The sequence below is a fragment of the Gordionus sp. m RMFG-2023 genome, chromosome 1, assembly GCF_954871325.1.
Source record: "Gordionus sp. m RMFG-2023 chromosome 1, tfGorSpeb1-WG-v2, whole genome shotgun sequence".
NCBI lineage: Eukaryota > Metazoa > Nematomorpha > Gordioida > Chordodea > Parachordodidae > Gordionus > Gordionus sp. m RMFG-2023.
The window spans coordinates 68381225-68398620 of record NC_088775.1 but is presented as its reverse complement, the minus strand read 5'-3'; the positions used below and the strand labels follow the sequence as shown (position 1 = coordinate 68398620).

Genomic DNA, 17396 nt, shown 5'->3' with positions numbered 1-17396 from the left:
AAATCTTTAAAGCGAATACATCACCGCGATACTTTTATAGCGAATCAATAATCGCGAAAATTTTATAGCGAAACATTTGAAGCGAATACATTACCGCGAATATTTTATAGCGAAGTTATTATCGCGAAACTCAAATCGCGAAGACAATGTAGCGACAATTATTTCGTGAAACATATATCGCGAAGAAATTATAGAGAATTTAATATCGCAATAATTGCTAATAATGACTAATTTATTTTGAATCATTTTTTTATGATTATATTATTTGAATAATATTTTTTTAATTCACATAGTTTGTAATTTTCTTTTAACCTTAAAAAATTTATATAATGATTAATAAACTTAGATCTGGTTTATAAAATTTGTTATTGAAATACACTTTTTTCGCTATCCTATCCTTTTCTTCGAAGTTCTTATTTTATAATAATCGCGCACAAGGAACTCAGTTTTATCAATATATTAATCATTGAGTTTATTAGTTAAATCTTGATATTTACTGGCGAAATTGATATCTGGGTAGCATTCCTATTTATTGTCTGATTCAGGCGCGTACGCAGGAATTTGGTCTGGGGGGTGGGGATATTAAATTTTTTTAAGAAATATTACTGTTAATTAAAAATACTAAGCATAAATTTATTAGAACTATTAACTTTTCTAATACACAATTTTAAACTAATGTGAATTAAAAAAATTATATATATAAACCGGCATAGAAAAACTATAAAATAAATGTGAATTATAAAATATAAATTGAATATAACCCACGGATGAATCACTTAAATGACCCAAAATTGAAATTTGAATTTTTTGAGCTTTTAAAATATATAAAGTATAAAAAATTTAAATGTTGGAAATATAAATTAATACACAAAAAGTTTCCTAGGAATAATTATTTTGTATGTTTTGAGCTAATTTTTCAATTATCTATTCTTGCTTGGCGTTAAATGCCTATGAATATTCAAAAGATTCAAATCATTCAATCTACTTTCACATTTTGTATTTCATAGGTATGTTCACAGACTTGCAGGCCCAGCCCCCGAGCTGGACCATATTTTAATTTTTTTTAAATATACACGGGCGGGGCCCGTAATTTTTTTTAAAAAAAACACCCAAGCCGGGCCTGAAAATTTTTTTAGAAAAATATCCGGGCCGAGCTGTATATTTTAAAACCAAATATTTGAAATCGCCATTATTAGCTATAAAAATAAAAATAAATATAATTTTTTTTAAAAAAATTCGGGCCGGGCCTGAAAATTTTATTTTCAAAAAAGCCGGGCCGGAAAAAATTAAAAAAAAAAATCTGGGCCATGTCCTTATTCTTCTTAAAAAAGAGAATGTTCTCTCATTAATTTACTAAAGAGCTGCTAATATATATATATAACCATTTTAATACATTGGGAGTATAATCTAAAATGTGTTTGAAATAATGCAAAGCATCCATAGCATTTTTTGGGACTGTATCAACCATAGTTAATCTTTAAATCATAGTTATTCAGCTAATAAGGCAATATAAGATATTTTAACATCTTCTTGATAAAAATCTAACAAATATTTATATTTTTTTCTATCACCATATGAAAAAGGTTGGGAGAGGCGACATTTGTTTTATAATACTCTTCTACTGATCCTATATTAATGTTTTGACGATAAGCTTGCTTGCTGCAAGTCGAGGGAACAAATATTAAACTCGTATACCTCTACTTTTGACTCAACAATAACATATAAAATATGAAATTCTTCATCAACCTTAGCTCTAATTTCCTTGAGTTCTAATAAAATGCTCTCCGCTATTCTCATCATCTTAATCAAGTCAATGTTATGTTTTTGAAAAGTATTACATAAAGTAGTTGTATAATTAAATAATACATTCTAATGAGAAAACAAATTTGGAATAAGTTTTGAAAATAATTTTGCTTCTGAGGAAATATTTCTTTCAAGCCATTGTGATATTTCAGTAATAGCATTAATAAGCGGCTCTTCTAACTCCATAAAAGCTGTTACGGCTTGATGGCGGAGACTCGATCTCGTTGGACAAGCTTGCAATTTCTTTCTCCCTGTTAGACAAGGAGTTTCAGAGATAATTATTATTTGACTAGAGATTTAGATAAATATTACGCCACTAAAAATTTTAAATAATAGGTAAATTATGCCAAGGAAAACTTGAAATCGAAATTAATTGATAAAATAACTTAGTAATGAATGTGATAAATAAATGTAATTAAATATATATATATGAGATTGTAATAAATATTAGCAAATATAAATTAATATTAACAATAATATTTTTGAAAAATATAATCCGGCATCTGCATTTTTTGTCCTCCCCGCTGCGTACGCCAATGGTCTGATTACTTAATATAAATTTATCAATCAATTTTGGCTAGGGTTAGCAAGTCAGTCAATTGACCAGTCAAATGACTAGATTTTGACAGGTCGGGGGATTTGCGGATATGGTTTCGCGATATTACCTTCGCTATAAAATTCCTTCGCGATAAACGACATTCGCGATAAAAGTTTCTCTGAATTGACCTGATACGTTTAAATAAAGGGTCAATCATATGTTTTCATACATTAAAATATGAAGTATTCGTTATCGTTATCAATATTTGTTTATTCATGTACTCAGGTACCTAAATTTAGAATAGAAATATTAATATTTAGTAGAATTTATAGATATTTAAATATTTATTATTTGTTATTGTAATTTAGATACTTACAGATATAGCTATATTAAAGGACCTTAAAAATGCAAATAATAAATGTGTAGCCTATAATCGACAATACACTTCTCTAAATTCGAATCACCAAAAAGTAAAATTAATTTTAGAAAAGTATGAAAACGCCCCAACTCTAAAAATGCATGATATGTTTTAGCATCAGCAACATTTAGGGTCAATACTATAAATGGTTACCAGTAGATTGAGTGGGGGGGGGGTGTACATAGCATGTTTCTATAAATCAAAATAAAATATTAAATCATGCACATCTTAATATAATTAGCTTATACTTTATTATAATAATGACTGAATCTAATCCTTTTCATTTAGGACACCTATACCCTGATAGATCTCACACCAGATGATGGTTGCTCATCTTCTAATTTATTGGATATTAATCAAGTTATCAAGGATACAGGCATGGCTGCTAACATCGGAATCAATTTAAATACTATGATTGTGTTAAACCGCGGTAATTGTAGATTGGTCAAAAGACTAATCAATTTATATGGAAAATTCAAAATGACTAATTTGTTAGTGGTTTACCCATCAAACAATATTGTAATTATATATTATTATATTATTATATATATATATTTATGTTATACACTTAGAATTAGAATAGGGTAGGGTGATGATGTAGTGTTAAACTCCTAATTTTTTCAAATACAAATCGATTTAATCCCACCTATGCCCAGTCAAGATCCAATCTAACTAAATCTGATACATTCTCTTAGAGTCCACCCTGAGTTCATCCATATATTGTCAAACTGGTCTACCTTAGTCTAAGACATAAAATGGTTTTTGTTTAATATATTATTATATGTTAACCATGAATCATTATATTTTTATTAACCCCCCCCCCTCCCATCTCACAAGAAAGTTATTTCTTAGGCATACGATAAATTAAAAACATATGTGACACTCAAACTGTAACTTTTCAGTTTTGGGTAACAGATTGCATACAAACTGGGCATGCCAAGCTCAATAAGCATCCAGAAGAAAGGGAAAACTTTTAAATGCCTTTTCCCTACAATTTTATTGGAGCATTTTAGGGTTGCTTATTGCAAATTTGACCAGGTTACATTTAAAAAAAGACGATTTTGTTTTTGCTCCTTTTCATTATTATTTAAATTAGAGAAAGTCAACCATTCAATTTTTGGACTACGTTTTGAGCTGAACCAACTTGGTCGTACCTAAAAAAAATTTCGATTATCTTTTTATAATTATCAAAAATATAAATATTTAAGATAATTGAGCATCTATATAAGTTCTATTCCTAAACAAATCTACAATTTAATTTAGACTTTTCAATAAATTTACAAAGTAAATTTATACTATGATAAAATTATTTAAATGTTATGTTTTAACCTATAACTCCACATGATCAAACATATGTTAAAGCATGCCCATTAATAATAGATTCCATTGTTAATTCAATCTATACTAGCTAGAGTTCATGTTGCCATCCAGACAACTTCAGTTCTTTGTGAACAATTATTTTGCAAAGAGGTGACTTAGTAACAAATAGGATTTCGATTATCAAGCAATATGATTCTATTATACATGTCTTAAATGTAGTTAGAAAATTTTCAATCTAATATTTAAGAAGCTGATATTACTATTCATTATATTAAATACTTTTATTGTTACAATTATATTTTCTTATTCCTTTTTCTATAAATGCAAAATAATAATCAATTTTACAAGAATGATATTTTATTAAGGTCGTTTTAAAATCAAAATCCATATTTGTTTAATTTTATCATCTTTACTGTCGATGGATCTCTCAAAATTAGTTCCAGAATGATGACCAATACCAATTAAGAATTGTTAAATTTATAATAATGAAACATTGAAAAAAAATAAAAAGTTTAGATTATAAATTATAAACTAACAATCAGAATGTATTATTAAATTATTGTAAATGTAGTCAATTTAATTTTTCTTATTATTTAACAATTGTTTGTTCATAACACAAGAAAACAGATTTAATAATAATATCCTCTTCAATTTATAAATTCGTCCCAGGAACAGGGTTGCCAGGGCTTCCCCCATCTAGTTAATTTTAAATTTTTTTAAAAAAACGTCTAGTTTGTCAATTTCCTTTTTCCTAATATGTTTTATTTAAATCGATCAAAAAAGGCTCGGCCGACCCCTTTTAAAATTGTTCAAAATTTCTGGAATTATTTAGATAGGTATATAAATGAGAATGCCGTTTATTTTAGCTCTCTAGCACACCTTGTTCTTGAGATATAGGGGCTCAAAGGTACAAAAAAGAGCCACTTTGGAATCTGTAAAATTTTTAAAATGCTTATATCTCAAAAACTATTTATAGTAAAAAAATTATAATATATCATTTTGTAGGTAAAGAAATTCTCTAATGGGCTAACAAAGAATAATAAATATTGGCGCCATTATAGACTTTTAACATCATGTTTACCTAAATTGCTTTACCTGTATTTTTAAGCAAAAAAGGGAGTTTGTTTTCAAAATTTTTATTTAGCTTTTTATTTAGAAACCTTTTATAAATATATATACGATGTCAAAACCTTGGCGACGCTATCGACTTTTCCGAAATAAACATTTTTACCAAAATTTAAAGAAAAAAGTAGATGGCGCTAATAGTTGAAAAATATTATTCTTAGGGAAAATGAAAATATTGATACGTTTATAAGAAATGTGATAAATTTTTCAGTTCTGCCCCCCCCCATCCTCCCACTATCCTTAAAATGTTTTACATTTTTTAGATCTCTACTTTGCTACTATAGCGAATGACTTATTAGCTCGATGATGTAAAACAGCTGCAGTAAAAACGAATATTTTATTAGGCATATTATCGATTATATTTTACAAAATAAACTGTTTAAAACGATCTCTTTTTGCGTAATATTTTTAACTTGTCCGTTCAGATTAATTTTAAATAATTAAACCTGTTTCTGCTTATTATTTTATCGTCTGTCTACCAATAACATTCTGGATTTGGAGAGTGCAAAAACATATATTCTAGGTGCAGATCAATTAAAATTTTATTCTATATCACAGATGACGTACCAAATAATAAAATTTTGCAACCCATTTTATCTACAGAGACATGCTTTTTATCGCGAGAATCTAAGAAAGATTTTACCCTGGATGACCCAAAAAAATTTACCATTCAATTTAGATATGTTAATATGCTCTTCATGCCACAAAAATCAGCAAACATTCCTTATACTTCAAATGACAATGTAGATATTGATTCTCCCCCTCATATATTAATCAAGAGGCTATTGATAACATTAATATATCCCTACAATCAAATGGGGAATCTAAAGAAAACGCTTATATGAAAAGAAATATTCGAAGAAAAAAATATCTAGAGTAAAAAAAAGTTTAAAAGACTAAACTTATACCATTATCTTCATCAAATGATAAAAAATTCTATGAAATTCTAAATATCTTAAAAATTAAAAAAAATATATGAAAGATATTTATTATTAGAAATTTGTTACATTATTAAGTGTCTAATGGGAATATGCCAACTCTGCTCCTCGGTTTAATTAGTATATTTAATAGAAATTCGAAATTTTTTAGAAAAAAGCGAAAATATCCGGTTATTGATAAGTTAGCAGCAAAATTTCAACCATAATCCGTAATTTCATAATGCGCCATCTATTTTTTTCATCAATTTTTGGAGTTGATAGCGTCGCCAAGGTTTTGATATCGTATATATTTTTAGCAAAGGAGTCTAAATAAAAAGCAAAAAAAATATTTCGAAAACAAACTCCCTTTTTTGTTTAAAAACACAGGTAAAGCAAATTAGGTAAACCGGAAGTTAACGCCTCAAATTGGCGCCAATTTTTATTGTTTTTTGATAGCTCTTTAGAGATTTTTTTACCAACAATTTGATTTTGATATATTATCTTACTATAAATAGTTTTTGAGATATAAGCATTTTAAAAATTTTACATATTCCAAAGTCGCTCTTTTTTTGCACATTTGAGTCCCTATATCTCAGGAACCAGGTGTGCTAGCGAGCTAAAATAAACGGCTTTCTCATTTTCTAAACTAAATAATTCCAGAAATCTTTAACAATTTTAAAAAGGGTCGGCCGAATCGTGATCGATTTGACGTGGAATGACCCAATAACACAACATCATACCATGTGTTTATGTTGCTTAATTTTAGGAATTAGGATAGGCAGATTTTATCTGGACTGGATATATTTCCTTGAGATTGCATCTCTTTTCTCTTAATCAAATTATCATCATATTTATTTAAATACATAACTTAATAAATAATATCGAACTTATTTCTATAAGATAATTATTTATTATTGCTCAGCAATTTATTACCATTATAACCATTTTTTCTTTCTTTCTTTCTTTCTTTCTTTCTTTCTTTCTTTCTTTCTTTCTTTCTTTCTTTCTTTCACATAGCATTGCATAACTCTTTAATATTTGTGAATTATGAAGAAACAATTATTAATTAATTCCTATTTCAACAAATGTCAAGCACAGGCACCACGTATGATATGGATGCGAGTTATTATGCCATGTCTCTGATTATCACCCCTGCCATTGATAGATTTTTAAAATATCATGAACCTTTAGAAAGAAATTTTTTAAATGGAAATTATAAAAGCTATTTAAATATTTTGAAAGAATTTTTCGCAAGTGAATTGGCGGAAGCATATTAAGCCATGGTTTTACATCTAGTAAATCAATATGGTGTTAATATGCTATTGCAATCCAAATAATTTTAGTTAATAAAGATTCACAAAATTATGTTACAGCTATGTTAATCTTTAATAATTCTATACACTAATGTGTAAATATTAAAACCTTAAAACAAAAACCATCCATTGATGGATTTTGTAATTTGATAAATATATTAAAACAATTGATTTTATTTTTTATGATTCTTTAGAATACTCTAAAAAATGGTCTAAAAGCATTGGAGAAATGGGTGTAATTTTTTCGTAATAACCAATCCCTACTTTGAAAAAAATATGCGAGCATGTATTCTCTATTACCTATTTTGAAAAATATTACAAAACGTTATTGACTTTGTTAATAGGAGGCTCAATAGAATCCTAAATTAATTATAATAATGGGGGAGGGGAGTAACTAAGCCATTTTACAAACTCGGCCGTAGGCCGCGGCTTCTCCCGCAATTTTCAAATTTCTCCCTCATAATAAAAAATTTAATCAATTTTTGATCTGGCAACCTTGCCCAGTAAGTACCTACCTAGTATACTATTTATTCTTTTTGGTTTTATTATTAAATTTGATTTAAATCAAAAAATTAATCGATATTTTTTATTTTTCTAAATATAATCATGATTTTTTGATTTGGAGTGACTTTATCACGCGTCACATTGTCATGCCACATTTTATCACGGCGACACTTTACAGGGTTGCAGGTGTTTGTGTTTTATTTGGTGATAGATTAAAAACAAAGACTATTAAGTGGTATAATAAATAAGTTTGAAGTATTTAAAAAATAGAAATACCTCATTTATGTATTAATAAAAAAATAGTTTAAGTGAATATTTTTTCAAAATTTTTTAAACCTTATTTTAATTTAAAAAAAAAATAATCGGAAGAAATTTTTGAAAAATAAAAATTTCAAGGCTAAACAATAGAGATCAAATCGTAAATAATGTTTCTTCGATATTAAATTGGTACATACCGTACGATTTTACAAACTTTTATAATCATATGCATGAGTTTTTTGAACTTGGTTATCGGGGACAACCAATCAATTAAAGGATATAAATTTTACTATATTTTAAATATATTTTTATCTTTTCTCTATTTATATAAAAATAAAGATGCCAATTTCGGAACACTTAAAACTAAACGAGAATACAATTTTAAAATATAATATTTTCTCACAAAATTAAATCATTATGTAAATTATAATATTGTGCTTCTTGTAATTATTAGTGATGTAAACATTTCTAAAAAAATCGAACGCGTTCAACGTTCATTGACAAAAATCGAACGCGTTCACGTTCAAGTTTATGTTTTAAAAAAAGGAACGCGTTTAAAATTAAATTTAATATAAATAAACCTATATTTTTTAATACAATATATTTTAGCCATGTTAAAAAATAATATATTATTTTGATAATATAATTATAAATATAATATAATATAGCGAATAAAAAGATATTTTTATTTATAAAAAATTTTTCTTATTAAATTTTAATAACAATTGTTTTCAAAATATTGATCTGATAGACAGGAACACTTGGCAGTTAATATGGCATTAGCTATACTAAAAACGCGCTCTACAGGGGCAGATGAGGGGATTGCGGTATTATACTTAATAAACAGCTCTTTTAACGTGGAGAATTAATTGAAAACTTATTGTTTTGTTATTTGCAAAAAATTGAGATAAGTTATCCTCCTCCAATCCATTCTCTACTCTCGACAAAAAAAAGGGATCTCCAAATTAACAGTTCTCTAGTGTTTTCATACCATTTTTTTCAATGACGCTATAAGTTTATTTTTAATAAGTTTGTTCTGTGGAAGTTTTATCCATGGCCATTAAAGTTTGAATGCTGGATGTATAATTGCAGAAAGAACATATTGATCCTTATTTATATGTTCAAATCTTTAAAAAAATAAAATATATGTAATTAATTGAGAGTATTAGGTTTAATGCCTTTTAATCCCATTTAATACCGCGTCTATCAATAGTTGACCATATTTGAGGCCACTAATTTTTTTAATTTTAAAATAACTATCGTTATTGTTGGGGTCAAATATCTTAAATGCATCATTTCTTCAAATTTAATGATTTAACTTAGTTATATCATATAAAATCAAATAATTAATATTAAAATCAAATGTCGTTTTAAATTGGAACCTGAAGATTTTGACAATATAATACTTTTTGGCCACATTTTACACTTGGTAAGTATTGGATTAGTTCCTTCAATATAGGATGTTAATGTAAAACATTTATCATATTTGGCCATAGTAATGATAATTCATCTGATTTTGGATTTTCAGAATCAGATTATGAGGATTAAATAATAATATCCATGCTTATGCTAATAAATTAAATTAAAATATAAACAATAATATTCAAATTAATAAACTATGTGTTAAAAAAATTCACAGCCGATTAAAAAATTAAAATATTTTTAAAATTGAACGAACGTTAAATTCGAACGCGTTCATCATAAAAAAGGAACGCGTTCACGTTCAAAGTTCGTCAAAAACAAAAGGAACGCCGTTCATTATATTTTTCAAAAAAACAAACTTGGTTCACGAACGCGTTCATTTTGAACGCGTTTGTTTACAACAGTAATTATAGATTATTATAATATATACAAAATAAAATATTCAACTATATTTGAAGTAAAAAGATATTTGAAATTTATATTTTCTAAATTTTAAAAAATATATTTATTTTTGGGTTTGTAAACTATTCTTTATTGGGTTGTTAATTTTTATATTTTGTTCATCCGATTGGCGAATTTCTATAAAAAAAAAGAATGGCATTTACATTTATTTAAAATATTTTAATTTTCAAATTTCTTCCGATTATTAAATAAGGTTTATAAAAATTTTGAAAAAATATTCACTTAAACTATTTTTTCCTAATACATAAATGTTCTGTTTTTAAAACACTTCAAACTTATTTATTATACCTTAATAGTTTTTGTTTTTAATGTATTACCAAATAAAACACCTGCAACCCTGTATCATGAGGACACTTTATCACGACGACATATTATCACTTAGTCACATTATCACACGTCATTTTATCTTGACACTTTATCACGATGACACTTTCTCATACTACAATTTATCACGCGACACTTAAAAATTATAAATAAGAAAATTGAAGTGTGGATGTTTATTATTATATTAAAAATAAAAACTTATTTCTTAAAATTTTTCAAAAAATGTATTTATCTATTGATATTTTTTAAGTCAATCGTATTTTCACAATGATTTATAATTTAAGAATTAAGGTTTTGTAATTATCCATAAATATAATCATTTTTTTTTATCTACAGCTCAATTTTCTATATTATTATATATTAACGAATATTTTTATTAATTATAATGTTAGAATTTGTTACATTAAAAATTAAACCTACCCTCTTATATCAAATATCAAAATTATGAATATACGAAATTTAGAACAGATAAATATAAATCAATATGCTGGAGGTGCGCCAAAAATAGATCTCAAAAATGCAATTCTTTTATAACAACAGAATTTAATGATATTCTAAGAAGTCCCCTTGATCATAATCATGAAGGTAACATTTTCAAATCTAATGCCCTAAAAGCTATATCAGAAATGAAATCAAAATTAAGTGGGTATTCTAGTCCTTCGTTGGTCCTCGCAACTACATAATTAAATTATGATAATAATACATTGATGGTTATGCCAAAGAAGTTAGCCCTTTATTAATCATTACAACGGCATAAAAAATCAAGCTCAACCATTATATTGCCTCTAATCCCGACTGATCTCACTTCATATATCCAGAATGTTAAAGGGATACTGGGAATGATAATTTAAGATTTATAATGTTGAGCACGAACGAACTAATCGAAGGATTATCAAGATCGGATATATGGATATGTGATGGTACCTACTCGCAGATATCCTTGGATGTTATTTTCATCTAAAACAGCGTTATTAGAAAAATAAATTATTTGGGATTAAAAGAAATATGAGTCTAATGGTGACTTTCGATTGTATACAGGTATTTATCGGCCCTTGCATATGTCCCAGAGAATGATGTTGGAAATTCATTTGATACCTTGGCAGAAATATTTGGAGAATTGAATGGCTTATCTGAGCTTATTTCCTACTTTGAGAAGACCTATATCCTAGGACGTAGAAATTCCAGTAAAAAAATATTTTTTTTGTTGTAAATTCATATATTTATAGGCAATGAAATAATTTTGCAGCTCCTCTCTTGTAAGATTATGGAACAAACACTTCGACCTTAGAAAGTGTCGCTCAAACAATAAATTGTATTGAAGGGTGGCATTTTGGAATTTAATCCCTATACCAATGTTCTCACCCAACGCTTTGGAATTTTTTAGATGGGATTCAAAAGGATATGCAAAAACATACGGCCCTATATCTTCAAGTCATAATGGGGACAACACCGCACCTCTCAAAGAAAGATGAAGATATTAAAAAACGATTTCAGGTATGTGTTTCGAATTATGGACTATTGGATTCTTTAACATTTTTAAAAGCTCTTGCCCATATTTCATGCAATTAAATATTTTATAAATAATTTATATTTTTTACTCGTGATTTATTGATTTATTTACTAATAAAAAGTATAAATTGAAATCAATCTTATTGCTTGTGTCTCCTGTTTCCTTAGATAAGATAATAATTAAGTTAAAAAAATTATACTCATGAAAATTAAAATATTCGTTTTTTTCAATATAATAATATATAAAAAATTAATTAAAATTTTTTAAATAGAAATTTAAACGGAAATGTCATAAAATCAGATATTATCAAGATTTAACTTTTCAAATATATTATATTAAGTTTTAAGTATATCAGGATTGTTGTCGCTTATTCAACTGTCATTTGATAAAGTGTCGCGTTAATAACTGAGTGATAAATCGTCGTGATAAAGTATCGCGTGATAAAATGTCGTGCGGATTTTTTTCAACCCTAGTATGACCATAGTTGTGTAATGGCTGGAAATAGTCTAATTAGGCTCTATCAAATGCGCATCCACTAGGAAAATCCGCTAGGCATAGAGACGCGAGATAATTTATTTATGATTTCTTCAAAGTTTATCTATATTTTCCACGATGAGCTAATAATTAGGTTTCGCTAGCTAAAGATTGACTAAGGCTATTAAAGATAGAGTAATTACTCAATTATGTGACCAATTGAGATATCTCTAAAAATATGATGTGAACATGGTTAAATTATTTTATTATAAAATTTATACAGGCGCGTAATCCACGAGGAGAAGAACAGGAAGACAAATCCCCTTATTGCCAAAAAATGCAAATTATTTATAAAATATTTGGAAGAAATATAATTTTTTTTATGAAGTATACTTCAAGAAGATTTTATTTTGAGTACCTCGGAGAAATATCAGAAATAGATACATTATTAGATTCAATATTCCAGCCCATTTTTTTAAAAATCTTGATATGAAAGATTAATTCTAGTAGATAATCATCCAAGAAACGTCAAGGAAGCATTGCATACTTTAAAATATATTTTGAGTTATTCCCAAATATATCACTATAATATATTTTAATAAGAATGCTAGTAAGCAAAAGCACAAGGAGATTTTATTACAGAAAGTAAAACATATCCCAGAAGTACGACATCAGAAAATCAATTAAATGAATTATCTCAATTTAATATACATAGAGATTTGATCTACTATACGGAACAGCTTATTGAAAAATTGGCTAAATCATTAAGATGAGTAAATTTTTATTTATGAATGATATTATCGATTCACTTTTTAGATCATCATTATAATATTTAATTCTATATTGTTATACCCTTTTATATACCTGTAATTTTTTAAAAAAATATTATATTCGCTCTTAAATATTTTGTATTTTCTTATATTTTATTATTTGTGTTCAAATAAAACATGATTATTTTAATAAATATTTTATGATTCGTTCTAATATTTTTTTAATGCTTCAAGTTTCAACAGAGGGCTTGGAAAAGAACAAGACAGTTAATGAAAGTAACGATTAAGCACAGCTGAGGTTAGAGATATGCATCACCGCCAAGGCCAGCTCTGAAAGTGTCCTATACGGTTCCTAGAAAAAACGGTGACAAGGAAGGTAGAGAACAATTGATTTGCATGATGCTTATGAAATCACACGTTCCTTTGAGGGGACTGGAATATAGGAAAAGTAAATTGTTGATAACAGGAATGCGATATTTACGATGGATTATTCAATGCAGACGAATTGGAACAACAGATTGATGGTATACAATACTTCTACAAGTAGACTTGACAATATAGGCAGACGATTATGAAAGAAGCAAGCGGACGATAAGTTAAAGGATGATTATAAAAAATATCATAATTTTATTTTGTTATTTAAATTTATCTATGTTTGTAAATCAATTGTTATTCCATTTTCGCCCGAGTATAGTGAACTTTTAAGCTTAATAAAAGTGAAAATGTCGCCGTTTTTCGGTTATCATGTTGACGTAACTGCCAATTTTAAAATGTATTATGGATATATTTTAATGAAATGAGATATATAATGTTTTATGATTATTCATTTTCTTTTTAATTATTAGCATATAATTCATGGGGCCTTGCCACTCTCTATCATCAACCTTAGTCATTATATATAAATTTAGACCATATTGATTATATATATCCCACCTCACTTATCCCCGATCTCACTTGATTTTTAGCTTATATTAATTTTAAAAATTAATATGCACAAATATATAGGATATTAATTAGAGTTAAAATTTATTTAGAATTTGATTATTATAAATATTTTATTCAGAGTTTAAATTGAAAACAATCTTAGAGCATTTCAAACTGTATTTTTATTTATAAAAATTTATATTATTTTTATGTGGAAATAAAATCGTAATGGCCTAAATACCTCTTTATTTTCTTGATTCTTGTCTCCTAACGGTCGATTGCTCTGATATTACAAATGCCTATAAATGTATTATATCGACCAAATCGTAATTTCAACTCCGTAGGGCTTGGGGAAAAAAATGCAAAAAATTAGATTAAGGTGCATTTAGAAAAATAAAAAAACCAATATTAAAAATAAAAAATGCCATTTTTCTATTCATTTTTATTAAAATTAGAGTTATTTCTTTAATTTTTTTATAAAATATAATTAGAAAGAACCAAAAAACAAACATACCTTTTTTCCGATAATTGTGAAAATTATAACTTATTTCGTAATTTTATAATCATTTTTAATTTTATAATAAGCCCTTCTATTAATTGAATATTTAATTAATAAATTTACACTATAAATGAAAAAAAACGGAGGTCAAGACAAAATATTTAATAGTTCCTATTTTGTTTATTTTGGTTGGTCTAAATGAAGGTTTTGCAAAATTTAAAAAAAATGGGTCCAGTTTTTCGATATTGGTTTTATCCATCTGATTTTTAATTTTAATATTTGTCTTCGGTTTGGTCTTTGACCTTCATTTTACATATACAATATAACCAAAATGTTCGTCTATGTTAATTTATCCTCTGCTTAATTTTTTACAATTATATTATAATTGAATCAATTTTTAATCTAATGTTGTTAAAGAGCTCGAACAGATTTTTATATATGGTGAATCAAAATTTTAGCCAAAATATTTTTACAAGTCTCGAGATTTCACCAATAGATATCCGAACTTTTCTACCATCTGCGGGCAAAATCTCCAAGCTTGGGATATTTACTTTTGCTAAAATCTTGAGTTAGCCATTTATAAAAGTCGGCTAAATTTAACCGTTTAACAACATTAATAAAGTTTTTTAAGTTTTATTTTTTAGATAGATAAATAGAAGAGATATGTACAGAAATGTTCATATTCACGAGAACTGAGATTATAGAATTACGAATTTTTTTTCTTCTTTAAATGGATAAAGATATGAACACAAATATTCCTAGATTTGAGATTATTTTATAGAATTAGGAAATTAAAGAAAAACTTTATCAATTTAAAAAAAATAAGCAAATTTTCGTCTTGATATCAATATAAAAGTATCACAACAATTTTACCTAATAATATTTTTCATGGGTGGTGGAAAGTTAATCTCAAACCCTCCCTCGTTTAAGCCACTGGGTATATATTAACATGGTAAGTTTAAATAATCACACCACCTGAGATTCTTTTCTGAAATTTATATATGGTTCCCCATTCGTCTTATAAACATAAAAATTAGCTTATCTCCAACTTTATCGACTACTATCTACCAGTTTCCCCTTAATTTAAATGGAGGATAGGAACTTTTTATGAATAAAAATTAATATAACGGTGAGACCTTGGAGCAGATTTCTATACCATACTTTTTACCTATATCTAAATATAGATACATGACCTAAAAGTATCTCGATAATATGTACTCTTGAAAATATATCTAGCTATGGATGCATTTTTTCAAGATGCTTTTAAAGTTCCTTTTTTTATTATAATCATGTAAGATATGTATAATGTCAAAATTCATATTTTGAAGTGAACCAAACATTTTGATATTTTTATCTAAAATATATAATTAAATTAGAAAATATTATTACTAGCTTTTATTAATAAACATTTTCAAAGTTTTCGTATGTTCTTTTATCCTTTAACACACTTTTAGTCACACTAAAACTCTATTGGTACACTAGAAGATAGTGTGGTGCTATACATACTAGAGGTCTCCTGCCTGCCCACTCCCGCCCATCTAAATGGACGGGCGGATGGGCGGGTAAAAAATTTCAAAAATGGGCAGGCGGGCGTGCGGGTTAAAATAATTTTGAAACATTTGGTGGGCGGGTTAAGGAAATTTGAAATTTTTGTTCAAAAACAAACTAAAGAAAAATCATAATTAAATAATCAATAACAATATTTCTTTTTTTATTACCAATCGTTATTGAGTGAAGAACACTTTACTAGTTTTTTATCTTTATCTAATTGTTCCCACCATATATAATGTCGCGTAATGGATTTCATTGATGTAATACCCGGATGTCCCGTTTGCAATATATGTAAAACTCTTTTTTGAAGTGAGTACGGAATGATTAATCTGTCATTCCAAAATAAAATACCCCATTATTTTCTATTTCATCTATTCTTGTTCTAAAAGCTTGTAATTCTGGTGCTTGATTTTGTATATTTGTACCATTTATTAATCTTTTTGTTGGCATTCGTTCCCTCGTTGGATATCAGGGTTGAATCTTGACTTGGTTCCATTGTTTCTACTGTTTTACTCCTAGCTTTATTGATTCGGATTCCACTGGTTCTTCCCTTGTTCGTAGTTGGTCAGCATGTTTTCCTACTATTTTTTCTTTTTCTTCCCTTTTCCAGCCCTGGTATACGGCAACACTTGGTATATCTCTGCATTGTTTTTGACAACCACTACGCTGTTTACTAGTTTTTTGTCCCACCATATATAATGTCTCTTAATAAATTTCAATGTAGTACCCGGATGTCCCATATATAATATATGTAAAATTCTTTTTTGAAACTGCGGAATGATTAATCTGTCATTCCAAAATAAAATACCGTCATCATTTTCTATTTCATCTATTCTTATTCTAAAAGCTTGTAATTCTGGTGCTTGATTTTGTATATTTGTACCATTTATTAATATTTTTTACTTTTTAAAATTGGATCTTTTGCGATTTCCTCTCTAAGTTCTTTTCTTGGTAAAGTTAATGTGTCATAAGTAAGATTTTTTGTATATTTCACTGTTTTATTTTCGCTTGTTATCTATCATCATTTTTCTCTATTGGGTTTCTCAATAAAGCATCTGCAATTATATTATTAGCACCTTGTACATTATATCATAATCATATGCAGATAATTTATAAACCCAATGTAATAATCTTTGGTTTGTTAGTGTGCTTAAATCTCTTTATTACCATATGTCTTTATTAATGGTTTGTGGTCTGTTCGTATTTTAAATTTTCGTCTATACAATAGTTATGAATTTTTTCTACATTTATTATTGCTTTTGCT

At 27.1% G+C, this 17396-nt stretch overlaps 1 protein-coding gene across 6 annotated transcripts in view; it reads left to right on the top strand.

Annotated features, from left to right (window-relative positions):
• The first annotated feature begins 2537 nt into the window (after positions 1 to 2537).
• LOC135931180 (signal peptide peptidase-like 2A) overlaps positions 2538 to 17396 on the top strand; it is a 35635-nt gene continuing 20776 nt past the window's right edge. For 4 of the 6 annotated variants that reach the window (XM_065468103.1, XM_065468104.1, XM_065468102.1 and 1 more), the window contains exons 1-3: positions 2538 to 2626; positions 2710 to 2811; positions 3048 to 3278. In XM_065468103.1, the coding sequence (XP_065324175.1) occupies positions 2579 to 2626; positions 2710 to 2811; positions 3048 to 3278 (381 nt within the window). In that variant the 5' untranslated portion in view covers positions 2538 to 2578. Of the gene's footprint in view, positions 2627 to 2709; positions 2812 to 3047; positions 3279 to 3596; positions 3798 to 17396 lie in introns of those variants that run through there. The other 2 variants (XM_065468105.1, XM_065468107.1) reach the window with 2 other exon arrangements.